The following is a 19772-nucleotide window of genomic DNA, read 5'->3' as shown; positions in this document are numbered from 1 at the left end:
ATTTCATTTTTTGAAGTCTTCATTTATTCAGTCAGACATGAAACATTACAATTCAAAAGGCACGTGTGTGTGTATATGTGATTTAATTAAACAAAAAGGTTAAGACATTGGTGTCAAGCACCTGGAGATCATCATTCATGACATGTCAAAAAGGTAATGTAAAAACAAAAAACAAAAGTTAGTTTGCTGTCCCCAGCACTCGTTTACTATTCCAGTCCATACTGCAGGATTTGTAGAGATTCCACAAGGCACCTCAGTCAAACCTGCACAAATGACCCAATTACTTTATGTGGTAGTAATTAGTCATGGCATTTTTTCCTAAAAGAAAGGCCTACATAATAAAAAGGACAAACATTAACTTCAGAATACATTACAAGGTGCATTATGAACTCTGAAGCATTTAACCCAGTAGAACCGGGAAAGCATCGGTCACTTAAGATTTTTAGCGTTGGCTATTCAAGAATAGAAGATAGACAAGCTTAGTCCCACGCTGCGAGCTTTAGATTTTTTTTTTTAAATCTTGAAAGTGAGAACACTGATTTAGAAGGCATTTGTAGAATCGGCCTCAGGTCCTAACCTATTCAATCCAGAAAGGCATCTACAAATGTCTTCTAAATTCTAACAGTTTTATGAAAACCTTATGTTGCTATAATAATCAGTGGTGCTCTAACCTTTTCATGTCAAGGACCCCCAAGATATGCATTTAGTCGTGGACCCTCATCTAACAATATTCTATCTATCCATCTATATATACACACACACACTTTTGTTTAAAAAAATAAAAGAAATAGCAGATCTACAAGCTCATAGCGCAGCACCGAGTGCCGTGCTATGAGCTTGTATATCTGCTATTTTTGAATAGCCAAAGTATAAAATAATGATTATAGCTCAAATCTAAAATGACATGGATCCATTCCCCGATTGATTGGGTTAATGGGTGAAGAGTAAAGACAATATTGGGTGTAGCATACTCACATAAGCATGGTGTGTTGCCAGGCCAGCTATAGGAAGGAGCAGACCTTCTGTGGTCTGAAGGGGTTGGTACTGGAAGACATCCCAGTGAGCAGAGGGTCCTGCTGGGCGTTCTGGAGACAGAACTGCTGCAGGTCAGCTGCGGCCTGGGACACCTGTGGAGTGACACAGTGAGAAATGTAGTCCTTCACAGCCATGTCCGCTTATTATACGCGACTTTGTGCTCGTTTTTCTGTAAAGTTGCTTGTAAATATTGGCGGTTGCGGTTTTTTGGGCTCGTTTCTTAAGTGTTAGGGATGCAAAACTATCAATTCATTAATTGATAATCTTAGCAATCGATTAATTGATAAGCGAAAGCGAGGACAATTCTTGTCCAAAACCGAAAATGAGTGCAGAAGCATAATTGCCTTGATAACATTAGAGCATCAGCTGGACAGACACACACCTCCCAGTGCTCTATGGAGTCTGTCTCTCCAAAAGCCCTTGAATATGATGGGATATGATTACTGAGATAATGGTAAGCTCACATTTGATCACACACACACACACACACACACTTTCACTAGCCCAAAAAAACCGAAAATTCAATTAATTGAAAATCGATAAATTCAATTAGAGTACATTCTTAACAGCAATACATTGCTTATAGATTAATTGTTTACATCCCTATAAAGTGTAGTTGCTTAATTTGGGCTTGCTTCCTAATGTTTAAACCAGTGGTTCTCAAACATTTTCATGTTAAGGAACCCCCAAATTAATATGCATTTGTCTGCAGACCCCCATCTGAAAACATTTTATGCCAGGGGACAAGATTTGTGTTGTTAACAAACATGTCAAATTGTTTGAGATTTTTTTTAGAGAAAAGCAGATCTAGATCGCCGATCGGCTATTTTCAAATAGCCTATGGTTTAAAGGGCGAGGGGCTCGCTTCTTTTGGACTCGTTTTCATATGGATCCAGATGCTCGTTTCTCTCGCGAAACCGGTGGGCAACACTGATCACAGTTCCTCGACGAAAAACTGATGTAGCCTAATCACTTCTTTTTGTCCACATCACACATTGGTATGATGTGGTCTTTGATTCCCACACAGCAAGAGAAAACGTGACGTTATAACAAACTACAATCGAGTAGAAATGAACTCGCCTTTCGAGGCATCGGCCCTCGCTTTACAACTACGGTACGTTTGTTTGGTCGAACTTACCTTTACTCTGTTTATGCTGGCTTCAAAACGTAGCTGTTGGACGACCTTCTTCATGGCCATGGTGTTAGAGGATCCCGACATTCTTCTTGAAACCAAATGGACCGTTTGTTTGGATAAAAAAAACTTGTTGGGGGGGAAATCGCCTCTTTTTTTTTTGCTCCTTCCTCAATTGTGTTTCCGGTCCTTGTAAAAGGGGTGTAGATCGTCTTTTTTTATATAGAATAGAGCAGCGACCTCTGGTGGTCGACGTGCACAGGCATTACACAGACATAATCAGAGAAAAGAACAACACTATGGGGACATACTGTATCAGTGGAAAAACTAAAAGTACTCAATTGCTTTACTTAAGTGAAAGTATCAATACTGCAATGTAGAACTACTCTGTTACTAGTAAAAGTCCGGAATGAAAAATGTACTTGAGTAAAAGTACAAAAGTATTGGCATCAAAATGTACTTAAAGTATCAAAAGTAAAAGTACTCATTATGCAGAATGTCCCATTTCAAGTATTCAAATGTAAAAAAAAACTCTTTGGAAAATAGCAGATCTACAGGTTCACAATGCGTCGCATCGCGACGCATTGTGAGCTTGTAGATCTGCTATTTTCAAATGGCCGAAATGTATACAGAGCTGAAGTGGTTAATGTAGGTTTTGTAATTATAATCAAAATCTACAAAGTAACTAGTAACTAAAGTTTTCAAATACATGTAGTGGAGTAAAAGTACAATATTTGGATCCGAGATGTAGTGGAGTAGAAGTAAAAGTATCGGAAAATTGGAAATACTCAAGTACAAATACCTCAAAATTGTACTTAAGTAAAGTACTTGAGTAAATGTACTTACTTTATACCACTGCATATAAAGTATAAATAACGGCTAAATAAAGGCTTCCCCCCAGGATCATTTCCACTTTTACAACATGCTATTAATTCAGGGGAATGTGCATAGAACGAATTGCAAACACTAGGAGCAAATGTCACCACCAGTGGTGTAAAGATTTACTCAAGTACTGTACTATTGTGAGGTATTTTTTACTTTACTGGAGTATTTTCAATTTTCAATACTTTTACTTCTACTCATCTCAGAGACAAATATTGTACTTTTACTCCACTACAATCACTTGACAAGTTTAGTTACTAGTTACTTTGCAGATATAAATTATTACATTATAAAACATACATTAACCACTTCAGCCCTATTTTATACCTAGGTCATTTGAAATTAGCCTATCTACAAGCTCACAACGCGTCGGAGCGCGACAAGTTGTGACCTTGTGGATTTGCTATTTTCAAACATTTTAGTACTTTTACTTTTGGTACCTTAAGTATATTTTGATGCTGAATACTTTGGTACTTTTACTCAAGTACATTTTGAATACCGGACTTTTACTTCTAACAGAGTATTTCTACATTGCAGTATTGGTACTTTTACTTAAGTAAAACATATGAGTACTTTTTCCACCACTGCGCAGCACCAGAGCAACAAGTGCTGGCACTCCCAATAAAAAACATTCCACTGGCTGTGTTTGATCACACAGATTGTTACTTAGCAGTTAAGTCCACTCCTCTGAGTCTGTGGGACAAGCAGCAGTCCAGTCCTCTGAGTCTGTGGGACAAGCAGCAGACAGAGCAGTCCAGTCCTCTGAGTCTGTGGGACAAGCAGCAGTCCAGTCCTCTGAGTCTGAGGGACAAGCAGCAGTCCAGTCCTCTGAGTCTGTGGGACAAGCAGCAGTCCAGTCCTCTGAGTCTGTGGGACAAGCAGCAGTCCAGTCCTCTGAGTCTGTGGGACAAGCAGCAGTCCAGTCCTCTGAGTCTGAGGGACAAGCAGCAGACAGAGCAGTCCAGTCCTCTGAGTCTGTGGGACAAGCAGCAGTCCAGTCCTCTGAGTCTGAGGGACAAGCAGCAGACAGAGCAGTCCACTCCTCTGAGTCTGTGGGACAAGCAGCAGTCCAGTCCTCTGAGTCTGTGGGACAAGCAGCAGTCCACTCCTCTGAGTCTGTGGGACAAGCAGCAGTCCACTCCTCTGAGTCTGTGGGACAAGCAGCAGTCCACTCCTCTGAGTCTGTGGGACAAGCAGCACCACCAGTGGATCCACGGATTAACAGGATGGGCTCCTCTTCTTCGCCGTGCTGAAGGAACAACTGTCCGAGAATGGAACTGTCCTGTGAATTTATGCGATACAACGAGGAAAGAAGACCAACAAGTTCCAAGGTAGTCAGAATTGTTTTTATAACCACAATATAACAATGAAACTAAACATGCATTTGAAGACATGCTATTAAAGGCTTTAACTATGCATTAGGTACTCTTCTTGTTTCTGGAGACATTGGGTATCTGGATGTCTTTTAGATGTTCCTCTCTTTTATGTTTTTGTTTGAATCTTTGTAGTGTTGTCCCCTGTATTGTCTTTTATATGGACCTATTAGAGTTTGAAATAAATATTGATTGAAAGGTACTATATAAACAAATGAATTGATACAAAGAAATACATGTTTCTTTAAACATTTAGGCCTATTGTGTATATACATTTTCTAGAAGTTGCTTTTTTCCCGTCATTTTATTTCCTAGGGGGGTTTAGGGTGTTGGGGGAAATGTTTTTTAAAAAGTGCATAGATGTCCATGGATCTAGGCTACTGTATTTTTTGTTCACTTTATTTAATCGCACTATTGTTCAGTTTGTAGAGCTCCATGTGCTGTGTGTGCCAGATGACCAGTGGAATGTAAAGCTCAATAAGATGCCCGCTGAAGCCATAGAGAACTTCATATCTGCCGGCTTCATCAGGTGAGAATGATGGTGCCAGTTTATCAGATAGATAGGCTACCATTCAAGAATAGTCAAGTCACATTCACACGAGTTTGTGAAATACTTTATCAGAACATTCTACATATAGGCTACTGTATAGGCCTGGATGTCTGTTTAAATCAATCAATCAGTCTGTCTGTCTGTCTGTCTGTCTGTCTGTCTGTCTGTCTGTCTGTCCAGCTATGTGTCTGTTTTCTCACTAAATGTCTAAAATCTACTTCTGTTACATTAGGGTATGCCCAGATATAACCCTAAAAACACTGAGAAGTGAACTTGGAAACCTCCTGGGGTCAGAAAAGAGCATTGACAAATTCTCCTTCCTGAAATGTGTGGGTCGGAGTTTGGCCGTGGTGAGTCCAGCTGACAATTTAGGGTGGCTGCAAACTTGTTGGTTATATGGCAAACAATGTAAAAAAAAATTATACGCTGATTTACCTTTTTGTGACTCAAGTACTGTAATGGCATTGAAGTGTGTGCATGTTTTGTATGTGTGTGAGAGAAAGAGATATATAGATGTGCTGTAGATAAGAGAGAAAGGATGAATTTATTCGTATTAATCTCATGAACTACTTGGATTTCATTGTTACTCTATTGCATGTATGGTCTTACAGGTCAAAACTAAACAGGAGAAAGATCTGAAAGTGAAAACCTTTGCTCCACCGTATGTATGTAATATTAGCTTCGGTATCTTTTTTTAATTTATTTTTATAATGCCATTATCATTATGTCTAGCCAGGGAGGTAATGTAGACAGATGTGTGTATGTGTGAAACACACTGCAATTTATTTTGTGTGCATGTACAGTAGATCTTTGCTATACATTTATATACTTTTAGTAAACAAAACATGTTACTTTTTCAGTGTCCTTATTGCAGTGTGGTTACCCTCACTTGAACCAGTGTAAAAGTGTTAAAAATACATAATACCATGTTATTTTCCAATAATGCTCTCCTTCATATGCAACCCAGTGTGTATTAAGTATAAAGTATAAATTTAACTTTTGCTGTTACAGCATTGTGTGCTGTTACACTGCATATGAACATTATGAGCCAGGGAGGGTTTCTGTACATGTATTAGATACAGTGTCATCACATTCAATACAAAATATGCTGAAAAAAAACTGCATAAATATAGTACTTTTCTATAGTACTTTTCTATAGTACTTTTCTAAGGTTCAAATAGAATAGACCAGAATAAAGTCCAGTGACATTAAAGGCCAAAGTGATGTAGTGGTGCATCACCACTACATCACGGTCATGTTTTTCTGCACAAATTGACCCGTAGGGACAAGGGTTATTATAGTTTTGCTGTTTTTATTGTAATATGAATTAGTCAGGGGCTTGATTCAACAAGGTCAGAACAATAGCAATGCATCGCGACTGTTGTGAGCATGTAGACCTGCTATTCTTTGAAGATTTTCGACAAAGACTAAAACTAAGGGCATTTTCTCTATGATTTTAGTTAGTTTTGTATCATTATTAGTTTTGTGAGCACATTTTCAGTTAGTTATTAATTCAACTAAAATGTTTTTTTTTTCCAATTCTAGTTTTCGCTATTGTGTTTTAGTTGACTAAACAAACGCTGATGGTTTGACTGTGTGTGTCATCTGATCTCTCTGCAAGGCCCCGCAGCCAGAGCTCTACTTGCTTCCCGTGGTGGAGAACGATGGTAGTCTCTGCTCTCAGTCGCTCACCTCAGACACCCACAGCTGCTCCTTAGACCCCCACACCTACTACCCTCCCAAGACATGCAGCCCGCCAACAGGGACAAAGGAGCCTGTAAAGTTTCCCCACATCCCCCCGTGTTCCCCGCAGACACCTCCTACCCCTGGCCCTGGTGAGGAGGAGGAGGAGCAGAGGGAGGAGGAAGAAGAAGAAGAGGAGGAAGAGGAGGAGGAGGAGGATTATAGCTCCACAGAGAATGAAGAGGAGCCCCTCTCCACCCATAAACTTAATTGGGCAGAGGAAAAGCCATGTCCAAGGGTTTCCCAGAAACAACAGCCCGTTTCACAGACTAAAGGTGAATATTATAGCCATGCCTTCACATTTAAATTTTCACTTGGTAAAATGTATTCACCATACTGGGGCACATCTGGGCAAGGGAGAAGTGTCCCAAAGTCAATGCTCCCAAAGTGTCAAACTGTTTTCTCAGCATTTTGTATCATCAAGTATTTAAAGCATTGAATAAAAAAACAAACATTTCCCACCACCAATTATAATCAGAATTTAAAGCATTTCTTTCAAAAACACTGCATTTTTTCTTTTAAATAGTTGCATTGCTACAGTAGGTAAATTGTTAAGTTCTGTCAGATCTTACAGTCAAGACTGTTAACTATTAAGGTGGATAATTAATTTAGAAGTTTAATGATCTTCCATTTCCAGTAATCATGTCATATGCATGGGTGTCACATCTTTTTCAAATTGTGGATATCTTGCTTTGGAATTCCATACTGTTCATGTTAAATCTACACCTTTGCAAATGTCAGAACTTGATTCAGCTCAGGTGAAAGAGTTACAAGTGAAACGCGACTCCACTTACAAGAAGAAACAGTGGTGTAGACGAAACAGAGCGGCCAGGGATTCTGGTGTACCAGAGTCACTGGATTCAGGATTTTCTCTTACCCATGACAGGTACTGTACAACAGGTTGAATCAGTAGAAATTATTATTTCCTCTGCTTTTCCTACCAATAATAATAATACTAATAATGTTTTACAGGCTCAGGAAATCAAAAGATGCACAGACATTGAAGTTAATAAGGAATAAACCAAATAATATGGTATAGTATACCCTTACATGTTACAGTGTCTCAAACCTTTCAGCCGTGTCTATTGATTGTAAAATTTCAAATAAGGTTGATACACGTTTTATTCAAGGCTTTTCCGAAGGGCAGCTAGTGTCATATGGTTGTACATTACCAACCTTGTAAATCTTTTGGCTTTGTCACCATGCATTCAAAATTCAATTGCCAGCATGTGGCCTAACTCAGCAAGGTGAGGTCTTTGTATTAGACAAAAATAAACAATTATTGTCATGTTGTGTTTCTTGTCATTCCAAGGTTGTAGAGCATCCTGTAGTATCTTCTAGACCTGACCAGTACACTTCTCCACCCTCAGGGTCCAATCTGGATCCAGTCACCCCCAAAAATACTGTTCCAAGTTTATTTCAGACAAACAGTAAGCTGCTGCCTTGAATACATCCTCTGAATTACAATACTATAGGTCACCTTGTTCTCCATTCACCACTTTCAATGTCATTACAGGTGAAAATAAATAAATCAACATTTTCAAGAATTGCATTTTTTTTGCAATGAGCTTGTAGACCAGCTATTTTTGCTATTCATTGTAAGACATTGTACATGGGGCTGTGTGGAAATTTACATGTTTGACTTCCTTCTCTCTCTGACGTAGGAGATGAACTAATAGAGGAAATCAAGCTGGTTAGAGAGGAGAGGAAGCAACTTGAGTGGACCAGACAAGAGCTGCTGAGAAAAGGGAAGGACTTGTTGGCGCAAAACAGGCATCGTAGAAACCAAGGTGGGGTAAAACAAAAGAGTGTACTGGTTCTTTAAAGACACGGCAGGGCAACAGATAATTTTAAATCCTGGATATTCAAATAATGTGAAAAACTGCACTTATGTTATAATTGGCCATTCTCATAAACTAGAAAAGTTAGGGATCCCATAAGAACCACAAACTTAGTTGTGTGCCAGTGTCATGTGATGTCAAGGACTGCGTTGCAAAAATCTGTCACACAAAAGTAAATTGTGCTGATATATGTTTTTCTCTTCCCTTTCATCTCTCAGCACGTGATAGCTGGAAGAAGAAATATTTTGAAACCAAGAAGGCTACAGTACCACTGGAAGAGACCTTGAGAAACTTGCGCCAGGAACTGGAGACATTTTACAATAAACTCTTGCACCAACTTCAGGCCAGGGATGGCAGAGGCAGGCCAAGACACCAACGCCAAGGGAGATCTTCCATGAAGGTGTATTAACTGGAGCTAGTTTAAAAGAAAGCTGTACTTAATCTGTCCTCATCTAATATCAAAATGGTTTAAATGATAACACTGTTTTCAAGTCTAAAATCTAAAGTTGTGTTCTAAGACTGTAATCCTGTGTTTCAGAATGAGTTTATTATCCAGATTATGACAGAGAGCCATGAGATTGACAACCTTAAGAGGAAGGTGGAAGATGCCAAGATGAAACTTGTCACAGAGATAAAGGTAATTTAAAAAACATATCTCTATTTATACATCTACCTGTCTATTTTGATGCCTGCACCAATCTGAAACAAAGTGTGATCAATATTTGTATGACTGCACTAACTAGCAAAACTGCCATTGTTATCTAGTAAAACATCTATCATGTTTACTTTTGTTATATTGGACAATTTGAAATGGGAAAGGATATTGTTTGTGTTACGTTTGTATATTTGTTACTAATTGTATCTTGAAATATTTGATTTATGTTTGTACGGAACAGTCGGCACCAGAACCTACTCGGCCCCGGGAAAACAATGCATTCTCACTCCCAAGACGGCAAACTTTGACGTCTCGGGGGTACCAAGACTAGGGGGGCGATAATTTACGAGTCTGTCCTATCGGGATGTAATTCAAAGCGGACTTTGCAACGTTCGGCACGGCGGCTCGCTCGCCGGTGCCTCTCGTGGCTCAAGTCTGCCTCAGACAGCGTGCCTCTGTCGTTTTAAGTTTTTTACCTAGTTCTCGGAACACTCGGCACCAGCGGGCAGTGTGTTCCCCAAAAAAAGAATGGTGCCGAGTAGGTTTTGGTGCCGACCGTTCTGGTTACCATTTATAGTAGGATTGAATGTAGCTCTCTCTTTAGCTGAGGAAACAGGCTGCAACAGAGCTGAGGGCCCTGAAGGCTGAGTTGGCACAGAAGAAGAGCCAGTCATCTCATTCTGGTCCCATGGTCCCATCAGGCTTTGCAGCTACCACACGAAGCAAGCTCAAAGCACCTGCACCTAACTCAGGGTACCCAACAGGAAAGAAATCTATGTTCTAAAAAGTCTACTTTCATTAAAGTTACAATCCATAACTTTAATGTCCTACCCGAGATTCTCCCGCATGAGATCAAATGTATACCACTTTCCAAGAGGCAATCCCTGCTTGGCCAGGGGAAATAGATGTGTATGAACTTCAGGCAGTACTACTTGTCATCAACCAGTAGGTGTCCTACCGGACATCTGGGTCTAAAATGTCACAATAAATACTTGATAATCTTTTCATTTTTTTCTAATCTGATGATTTTATTTCATAAGAATATCAAAGTGCAAACATTTTACTTTACTCAAAAATAGTTTGTGTACATACTGTATGTGGCACACTGTATGTTTTGTTTATGACTTTGAAATGTCACCCATACCTACTTTTAGTTTTAGGAGCTGGTTGGTGGTAGGCTCATGCTGCAGATTTCAGTTGCTGTTTACTGTGTGACCCAATTCATATTTCTGTGTTTTATGTATTATTTCAGAATAAATCCCCAAAAATGCCACTCAGTGTCCAGTGTTGAGATTCATGTGTTAAGTGTTCTTAAAACAAGCAACAGAATGAAGCAACACGTTAATTGAACTCAATAGAGTGGAATGTCAGACATTTTCCTAACAACTGCAATAAAAGTCTACAACACTAAAAGTGACAATAAACTGTCTGAACTAGTGCAAGTATGTATCCCTGAATTCAAAAGGAAGTCACACCACAGCCCCCCCTAGCCTCGCAAATGATTATATTGACTCAGAAACAAATGGCAGTGAGGTCAGGTTTAGCGTAAATCCCTCTGGCAGCGCTAGGGTATCCCGGCTAGCATCCTAAGAGAGCATTCCACATCATTGTGGTTTGTTGCTGAGCAACCGGGTCGTCGCTGTAGTCCAAGATGTTGCCGTTCCACATGCCAATGCCCCTCAAACCTTTAGAACTGACCAAGCCCGCTTTGGCACAAATGCTTTCCGGGTCATCGTACCACACCTGATGAATCTGTCCTTTCTTATCCTGGGTGGGGGAGAAAAAAATTAATGAATACATTTTGAGAACGAGAGGCGGTTTCTGCCCAACAATAGTAACAATGGCACCCTCTTCTGGTGTATAGGCTCTCAAACTGGCTGGGAATGAATTAACCAGGAGTGCTTTAGTTTATTGCACCAAGAAGGGGTAAATTTACTGCGTTTGGGAAGTGTGGTATCTTGGGTAGACATTGCTACAAGACAATTAGCCCTTACCATGAATGACTGCTGGTTTTGTTGCACTGTAATTTATTACAACTTGCCTCAGACAAAGACAAAAAAGGCTCCAACTCAGCAAAAAAAAAGACAAATAAACCATAAATGGGGCGCCTACTTGCCCCGCCAATGAAGGAGCTAACTCATGTGCACTTGTACTCTTTTTAGATTTAATGTAAACTGATCCAGGACAGATCAATTTACAATTTTGTAATTTAGGCATTCAGCAGACGCTTTTCCAGAGCGACTTACAAGTGCAAGTTCTGAATAAATGGCATGAACTCTGGTCAACAAATGACAGTGTAAGTCGTCACATAAACAGAATGCAAAGAAAATAATTCTTACTGCAATTTTAATATATATATATATATATATATATATATATATATATATATATATATATATATATATATATATATATATATATATCTCCAAATTCCAAAATGTTCATTTTTCAGGAAATGACAAAAACAAAACAAAAAGTGGAGTCAGGAGGTTTTGCTCATCATTGATAAGTACAGCTAAATGGACCTCCAAGCTCAAAATGAGGTTGGAGGTCAAAAGGGGGTGGAGCCTGGAGTCAGCAAAACCAGCTAACTCCACCCCCCCTTGCTGGACTTGCTGGTTTAGCAGAAAGTTTGAGGAGCCAATGGAGTTAGCTGGTTTTGTCAGAAGCACTTTTTAATACTTTTCATTGGTTCAATTTTTTTTAAATCAACACACAGACCTAAAGGGTGTTCAATAGCACTGATTTATGGAAAAAAATGCAAAAGCAGAAAAATTGAGTTAGCTGGTTTCTGCCAGACGGCAACGATTATATATACATATATATATATATATATATATATATATATATATATATATATATATATATGTGTGTCGCATATCAAAAACCTACTGACATGGGAGGATTGAGCCTACCTGTGTTCAGATATTACTACTGGGCCAATCTGCGAACCCATCGCCAAATAAAAAGGAAAAACAGCGCCCTCTGCTGTTTTTTACTCTTTCACTTGGCTCTGGGAGGAGCTCAACGTAGCACCCGTGCGCAAGGAAACCGGGGTTTTTGGTCTACCCTCAGCGCTCCACTTCCGGTGGTGCGCTTATGTTTTCATTCCCACTAACAATATTTCTACACGGAACACTAACACCACTTCTCCCAGAGAACATGGATCGTTTTGGTTATAAGCCCACTTGTTTCTATGATGAAAGAGCAAGTTAAAATGTGAATATCTTTCCGTGGTTTTGTCTGCTCCGAGGACACTATTGTTAAATGAGTTTCGGTTTGTTTTCAGTGGGAAGCGAGAGCACAGACAGTAAATCCCGCCCACTACATTTGATTGGGTAAAGCGCAATTCAGTGGTTCCTGATCTGAAGGCACGCCCACTTGTAGGCCAGTGCGTACACGTTATGACGAACCCCGCCGACAGATTCAAGCGGAGAGCAGAATCTGTTCTTGAGAGATTACTACTGGGCAAGCAATGCCAGGGCCCGAACCTACTGGCAGGAAAAATCTAATGGTTTGATATTGAGTTAACAGCAGTAACTAAACGTTCTCTTTCTGTCATGCTCTTTTCCAGAACAGAGTCCCTCCCCAGGCAAAATGGCTGGTGATGGGTTTTTTTTTTTTTATGTAATTGAAACGGATAAAAGCTGCTCTCAAACGTAAAAAACATTGATTTCCACCGTCAGATTCAGACAAGGTATTCACTGACTGGGAGGACTTTCCACAGATTTATAGAGTAACGCTTTGCATCGTTTCAACAGTTAAGAATGAAGTTTGACCTACCACAGTCACATTACTTTCGTTATCTTCAAATGAGACATTATGTCACAATTTGAAAACTTGAGAGTAACGCTTTTAATAAGCTCTTGGATCTTCCCCCTGACTCTAAACAATTGGTCCCTTGTTTTGTTTATCTTTTAATTATTCCTGTATCCACCAACCATTTGAAAGAGGCATGGGGCTCTGAACTGGGAATGGAACTGAGCGATGAAATCTGTAAGGAGGGTTTGTCAAAAATACATACCTGTTCAATCAATGCCAGGTACCAACTAATACAATATAAAGTTATACACAGAATGCACTATTCCAAGACAAAGCTAAATACAATCTAGCCTACAATTTCTCCTCTGTGTGATAGATGTAAAATAGAAGCCTTATTACATATTTTTGGGCTCTGTCCACTTTTATATTATTTTTGACCCTCAAATAGTTTTATTTGCATGTTCAGAGAATATTACAGGATTGACACACGTCATCAAAAGATCAAAAGGCATTAATGCTTGAAATGGTTGCAGCCAAGAATATTCTATTGGACTGGAAGTTACCCTCCCCTCCTGGTTTTGGTTGAATGAGATGATTGTAATCATACAGATGGAGAGAATTCGATTTCACAGATCTAATCTAGACAAGACATTCTTTAAAAAAATTACTCCATTTATAGACCACCTAAACAGATTTGTGAAAACATAAAAGGCAAATGAATATAGAAGCATAGGTGTGTAGGATGAAAAGGCTGTATACAATTTCTGGCAGTGTTTGTATTTTAAATTAATATATTAATATATAATATATTAAAAACATAATGACAAAAAGAAAGTATGACCCAAAGTATGTGTGGGTGTGCTGTATTACTAGAGTCCAGAGGTAAGCATGCACATCCCCAAAAAACGTATCGGGTGCTGGACAACACTACGTATATCAGAGGAAAAGAGGGGAAGTCCGCACACGTTAGCTCCCAGTAGAACATTTTTATCTCTATTGTCAATGAACTATTTATTAAAACGTTCTACTGGGAGCTAACAGTGTGCGGACTTCCCCTCTTTTCCTCTGACTACCTCACTTCATAAATGATCAACCTTACCTTGTAATTGAAATATGGCGCTTGCTGCTGTTTGTCCCACAGCCTGCCGGACATTGAGTTATTGACCTGCTTCATGATCCAGCTGTATGGTTTCTGTTTACCAGCTGCATCGCTGCACGGTGCGTCACGAAACGGGACTTTGGCTATTGAACACACCCCGCCCTGCGTACAAGAGAATGAGTAGATCTGTGTTAGATTTTTGTATTGTCCAGAACAGCTGAACAGTACAGAAAAAACGAATTGCACCTGGACAACATATTTAACAAATATACCTGTATCCCTTAGTATGTATGATTGGGAATGTAAAGTAAGATTTCATTCATTTTTACTGTTCGTTGTAAATCTGTCATTTCAGACTATATAACATGGGTATATTTAAAGTACTATATCATATTTATATATTTAATTACAACAGAAAATAATCCTCTACTTCGCAATATGAACTGTTTGTTGGAACCATATCTTACCTGGGATAGGTTGAGGCAGGGATAATCATAACCATACCAGGGTACTCCCATTATAAGCTTCTTTGGATCTATCTTAAGGTCCACATATTGGGAATAGCCTGTTAAGAAAGACCACAATATGCTGCAGACACAGTGTTTTCAAATAAGTTGCATGGGTTTAGGATAAGGGTCATTTGCATTCTATGAATTGTCTGAGTCCAATCTATCTGGCTTCAACCAGTATGATTCATACAACCAACCATTCAGTGTTTGAGGGACTGGAGCATTGGCCATGGCAATGCAATCCCCCCAGATCTGACTCTGCTCATCATAGGACATCACAAAAAGAAGGTCACAGGACTCCGCAATGGCAACATAGTCATAGCAGCGCTTGTCTATGCAGTTTGATGACCAGGCAACATCGAATGAGACCTAATGGTCGGGATGAGGTAAACAGAAAATGTAGTAAAAGTGGGGACATTGTTTACATGTTTAACCTATAAAACTCAAAAGGGAAACAGCTGAGGGGCTGGAGCTAAAGAACACCAGTTAACTGAGGAAAGAGCATCTGCACACTCAGATCTGTGCCATGGTCATTTATTGCAAACCTAAATGTCTTTGACTGAAAGCTTGCAATAAATTACTTTTGCAAAGTTCTGAGTGTGCATGCTCTTTCCTCAGTTTATCCTATGGAACTAAAATCAAGATGGGTTTAATGACTTGCTGAACTACTGTGGAACCTTTGGCTCATTCCCAAGAGAAAACGGGGGAAGTCTAACTTGGTCTTGTAGTACAGTGTATTGGTCTACAAACAGTAGCTGGCCTTTGTGGTATTAATTCAGGATTCATATAGGTAAAAATGCATAATAATAACTTCTATCATACATGTGGCATCAAGTCAACTTCAGTGACAAATGGCAAATAATCTCCTCCACCAACTAAAGGTTAAGTGTTGTGCAACGAGTACTTAGCAGATGACAATTCTCAAAACTTTTTTTCCACCTGGGAACCTGGGATCTCCCTGTGAAAGACCTCAGTGGTCTCTTTGACCAGGGCAGTCAGTGCATGATACTGTGGCGAGCCGTCTTCCACTCCTTGTTCAATGTCTATGTTGATCCCATCCATAAACTGACTCTTAGCCAAGTTGACCTTCTCTGTGATCCATGCCGTCCTGTTGTCAGGGTCCACCATAAAGGGGAGGGGTACATCACCTATAGTCACAGCAACATAGTGTGAGAAAGTGATGAGCCTATATACAGTAGGATACAGCTTAATCACTGATCGACCTTGATCTATAGATAGATATTGACCGATCCGCTGAATCTTGCCTAACCCCAGAGGAGAAAACATTGTCAAACAGTTAGAAAAGCATAATGGACATATATACACCGGTTTAAATTTGAGCTAATCTCTATGATTAAACTTGATCATAGTGTTTCTGGTTGTTTTTATATCCTATGGGGTGATGGTTTACACTGGGAAAGTTGAATAGGTCCTTGGTGAAACTTTCATGCCCTCCAAAGCAATGTTACTGAAGTAACATACTTTAGATAGGCAGAAAATAAGATCTTGCCATCCTCACTAAACTAAATATTATGAAGCTGAATATGGTGATTCAACATAGTTCATGATACCTTCATCAGTTGGCGCCCTGGTCGAGCAAACAAGTGCACATGGTATTTATGTTGCTGTATGGATAATACCCATTATCCATAGTCTGTAAATTATACAGTATTCTTATTTCCAAAAATTGTGCAGCGTAGAGATAGAGTAGCGTTGCTGGGATGCAAATACTGTGGACTAGAAAATGTAGAGTTTGTAGACAGTGGTCCAGGATGTAATATAAATAGTACCGGGTATACAATATATGAGGGAAGTGATGTCTTTGTGTTAGGTAAGCAGAGCTTGGATTGTGGGAAGGTGAAGCGATGCCATTAAAAGGTAATACATGCTAAGGCAATAATATTATTAGCAATGAATATTATTAGCAATGAATATTATCTATATTAAATTAAGTGGAATCCATTCATATTGCCAAAAACATCACCTTTTTCCGAAAAACACGATCAGATCATAGACAGTATGAATGGTGGGTCAGGCAGGAAAACTTCTAGCATTTATTCTCAAAACCAACTCAACTCCTGAGTGCTGATACAGACAAGTGCTCTCTGCAACTAACCATAAAATAAAATAAATGGTGACATGAACATAAACCAACGACATCAATCACAAAAAACGCATAAATCACCCACAACGCTTTCCCCATAGCAAATAACACATTAATAACACATCATTAACACAACAACGGACACAGATGCTACAATATATGTTTATATGTTGATACTGTCTAGTGGAGTTTTGTGGTTATGCATGTTATACCTTTGAGTACTACTCGTGCTCCCTTGGAATGAGCATAACACATGAGTTCAGCATCATATTTGCCAAATGTGGCCACTGTTGTCACCATGCTCCAATTGTATGACTGCCATGTTCTCCCACCTACATCAAATAAAAACACCTGAAAACAGCCAATACTATTAACAGAGAAGGTACGAATAACTGTTGTTCCATTAAAAATTCCATGAGCATGTAGTTTTAAGCTTTATAAAAACTTTGACATGATTGGGAGTGAGGTCAAATATCATCACAGCAATCCTGTCTCATATTTGATTACAAAATGAAATTGGTGCAGTTGCAGTTAGGCCAAGACACTGTTTCCCAAACATTGGGTCGGGACCCATGTTTGGGTCGCGGACCATTTTTTTCCGCAAGTAAATATCACCCATTTTCGTTTCCTACATTAAAAAAATCGAAAGTTCACAACTTTTCATCAATTAAAAACAATTCCAACATTTTCCAAAATTATTTCATAAATAAAATACAATAATTTCCATAAAAATAAAATAAAAAAAAACTTAGTAGTGAAAATAGCAGATCCGCAAGCTCGCAATGCGGCTCGAAGCTAGGCGTTGTGAGCTTATAGATTTGCTAACAAAGTCAGTTAATGATCACATAGCACAGTGGTTCTCAAACCTTTTCATGTCAAGGACCCTCAACCTCAAATTGATAATAGCGGGCCTCTTGATAACTTCTTTTTTCAGGGACCCCTATCTGAGAATATATGATATAGTACAGAATTCTATCAATTGCAGTGATGAATAATAGTCATTCTTAATAGACTATGCCTATTATATCGTTGTGAACGTGTGATTACTTAGTATCAACAATCTCGGTTACAGGATAGGTGGGCACTAGGGACATCTGGGCACCTCAAAATGATAAAAAATAAAATATTTGAAAAATGGTCTTAATTAATGTAAAGTATACATGATGTGAACATGCACGGTTCATCATTATCAGACTTAATTTTATCCTATAACCTATTGTTTATATTTTAATCCCATCGCCGGCCATTTTCTCCAAATTGTCTCCTATACTTTCAACCATGCGACACTAATGGTTGGGAGGTGTATTGCACTCTGATACATTACAAAACAAAACAAAACAAAAAAGAAAATGGCCGGCGATGGGATTAAAATGCTTTTTATTGAACAATACGGGAGATACGGGAACTCATCGCGGTCCGCGTCGCCGTGTAACATCCGTGGCTCGGTGGTAAGCACTTTATATTTGAAATCTGAACGTTTATGTTTATGTGAGAGATGGCAATGTGACAAAATCGAACACAACTTTAGACCAGGGGGACTCGGCACCATGACTGTCATGGTATGACAGTCATGTTTCAGGGCTAGTGCCCACCTATCCTGTTACCCATCAAACTTCACCCCACTTTGATGGGCGGTCTTGGGGACCCACTCATCAAGGAGCACGCTGCAGGGAAAGAAGTCTAACAACTCTATGAAAGAAACACTGAGTAAATACTTGACGCTATCAAGCAAGTGTGTGGGCGGCGCTTATTAGTCCATGAGCCAGAGCCCCAAAATTGAGCAATGATTATCGAAAGAGTGGGCAAAACCAAACCTATTTTAAATTGTTCATAGGGTCAATACGAGTAAATATATATATGATAACCTTTCCACAGGAGCAGCTTTTTCATGGTTATCACACATTTTGTTATTTTCCCCATACGTACATGACAGGTGAAAAAATGCCAAAATTTAAAAAAGAGTTATCATAATGAAACTTCCTGAGTTGATTACTTACATGAAGACAATGATTTATCGTATTACAAGTTTTCTGAAATTGTATATTTAAATATGCAAATTAGGCATTAGGAAAATATGCCCAAATTTGCATAACTTTCCAGAATCAACATTGGAACATTGGACAAAGCCAGAGTCAACATACTTATTTCATTTTGTTAAGATGTTGGAGTCAAAGGTTTTTAACGAGGGAATATTCAATATCTGGCTCAATTTTGAGGCTCTGGCTCATGGACTAAATGCGTAATTTGCATATTTAAATATACAATTTCAGAAAACTTGTAATACGATAAATCATTGTCTTCATGTAAGTAATCAACTCAGGAAGTTTCATTATGATAACTCTTTTTTAAATGTTGTCATTTTTTCACCTGTCATGTACGTATGGGGAAAATAACAAAATGTGTGATAACCATGAAAAAGCTGCTCCTGTGGAGAGGTTATCATATATTTATTTACTCGTATTGACCCTATGAACAATTTAATATAGGTTTGGTTTTGCCCACTCTTTCGATAATGAAATCTTGTCTGGCTCATGGACTTTGCCCTGTTGTGTGTGTTGTGTCCAACCAACCTAATTTTAATTCTACCGTCTCCGTCCACTGTACCTCAAAGTCCCTTTCATCGCGGATTTGACGGCAGAGTTCCTGGGTCTCACATGGACACACCGACACCTCTTCCTGGGAACATAGACATGATGATGATGCCGCTAACAGACACATAACGAACCGCAGCATTTCTGAAGAAATTCGGACGGTTTTACTTTTACTATGGTTTCACTTTCACCACTGCTGCCAAGTCTAGACAGTCTGGTAGCCGACTGACGAAAACAATCAATCACGTTACGTGAATCACATGATTATGGAGGGGTAGATGGGACATTCTTCATTCAACGCTTACAGGAACACATAGGCATTATTTTTCAATAACTAAGTGACTGCTCCATTGTTATCTCTCTCTCTCTGTCTCTCTGTCTCTGTCTCTGTCTCTCTCTCTCTCTCTCTCTCTCTCTCTCTCTCTCTCTCTCTCTCTCTCTTTATATTAATGGTGAAAAGTGACTAGCTCAAAATGACCAATATGAATGAATACAT

At 39.1% G+C, this 19772-nt stretch overlaps 3 protein-coding genes across 5 annotated transcripts; 1 reads left to right on the top strand and 2 right to left on the bottom strand.

Moving 5' to 3' along the window:
* Position 1: 1 nt before the first annotated feature.
* On the bottom strand, positions 2-2367 carry LOC308087166 (guanine nucleotide-binding protein G(I)/G(S)/G(O) subunit gamma-5). 2 transcript variants are annotated; one of them, XM_080430879.1, is made up of 3 exons: positions 2174-2367; positions 976-1127; positions 2-263 (listed from the first exon to the last, which is right to left on the bottom strand). In XM_080430879.1, exons 1-2 carry the CDS (start codon positions 2252-2254, stop codon positions 1002-1004), a joined length of 207 nt encoding a protein of 68 aa, XP_080287005.1. In that variant the 5' UTR covers positions 2255-2367; the 3' UTR covers positions 2-263; positions 976-1001. The 2 variants fall into 2 exon arrangements, with proteins under 2 accessions (XP_080287005.1, XP_080287004.1); XM_080430878.1 differs by having other exon boundaries at positions 2-331; positions 2174-2366.
* Positions 2368-4109: 1742 nt separating this feature from the next.
* Positions 4110-10329, top strand: spata1 (spermatogenesis associated 1). Of its 2 annotated transcripts, XM_080429830.1 has the most exons (12): positions 4110-4380; positions 4845-4951; positions 5205-5322; positions 5584-5637; positions 6594-6990; positions 7457-7601; positions 7688-7748; positions 8028-8145; positions 8380-8505; positions 8775-8956; positions 9095-9193; positions 9816-10329. In XM_080429830.1, exons 1-12 carry the CDS (start codon positions 4321-4323, stop codon positions 9993-9995), a joined length of 1647 nt encoding a protein of 548 aa, XP_080285956.1. In that variant the 5' UTR covers positions 4110-4320; the 3' UTR covers positions 9996-10329. The 2 variants fall into 2 exon arrangements, with proteins under 2 accessions (XP_080285956.1, XP_080285955.1); XM_080429829.1 differs by lacking the exon at positions 4110-4380 and having other exon boundaries at positions 4756-4951.
* Positions 10330-10475: 146 nt separating this feature from the next.
* Positions 10476-19496, bottom strand: ctbs (chitobiase, di-N-acetyl). Its single transcript, XM_080429831.1, has 7 exons — positions 19290-19496; positions 16898-17036; positions 15521-15729; positions 14779-14950; positions 14540-14637; positions 14073-14234; positions 10476-10978 (listed from the first exon to the last, which is right to left on the bottom strand). The coding sequence occupies exons 1-7, from the start codon at positions 19416-19418 to the stop codon at positions 10790-10792; spliced, it is 1098 nt and encodes a 365-aa protein (XP_080285957.1). The 5' UTR covers positions 19419-19496; the 3' UTR covers positions 10476-10789.
* Between the last annotated feature and the right edge of the window lie 276 nt (positions 19497-19772).

Source organism: Gymnoscopelus braueri (assembly GCF_963280865.1).
Source record: "Gymnoscopelus braueri genome assembly, chromosome: 6".
In the NCBI taxonomy this organism is placed as follows: Eukaryota; Metazoa; Chordata; class Actinopteri; order Myctophiformes; family Myctophidae; genus Gymnoscopelus; species Gymnoscopelus braueri.
The sequence above is the reverse complement of the archived record's forward strand: the minus strand, read 5'-3'. Positions and strand labels throughout refer to the sequence as shown.

Excerpts from the sequence above, each read along its gene's own strand:
- spata1 (XM_080429829.1), top strand. The coding sequence starts at position 4,761 with ATGTTTTTTAAAAAGTGCATAGATGTCCATGGATCTAGGCTACTGTAT. Across the intron at positions 7,602-7,687 it reads TTTTCTCTTACCCATGACAG|GCTCAGGAAATCAAAAGATG; the intron begins GTACTGTACAAC and ends AATGTTTTACAG. Across the intron at positions 8,506-8,774 it reads CAGGCATCGTAGAAACCAAG|CACGTGATAGCTGGAAGAAG; the intron begins GTGGGGTAAAAC and ends TTCATCTCTCAG.
- ctbs (XM_080429831.1), bottom strand. The coding sequence starts at position 19,418 with ATGCTGCGGTTCGTTATGTGTCTGTTAGCGGCATCATCATCATGTCTA. Across the intron at positions 15,730-16,897 it reads AGCACGAGTAGTACTCAAAG|GTGATGTACCCCTCCCCTTT; the intron begins GTATAACATGCA and ends CTGTGACTATAG. Across the intron at positions 14,638-14,778 it reads AGTCCCTCAAACACTGAATG|GCTATTCCCAATATGTGGAC; the intron begins GTTGGTTGTATG and ends CTTTCTTAACAG.
- LOC308087166 (XM_080430879.1), bottom strand. The coding sequence starts at position 2,254 with ATGTCGGGATCCTCTAACACCATGGCCATGAAGAAGGTCGTCCAACAG. Across the intron at positions 1,128-2,173 it reads CCAGCATAAACAGAGTAAAG|GTGTCCCAGGCCGCAGCTGA; the intron begins GTAAGTTCGACC and ends GTCACTCCACAG.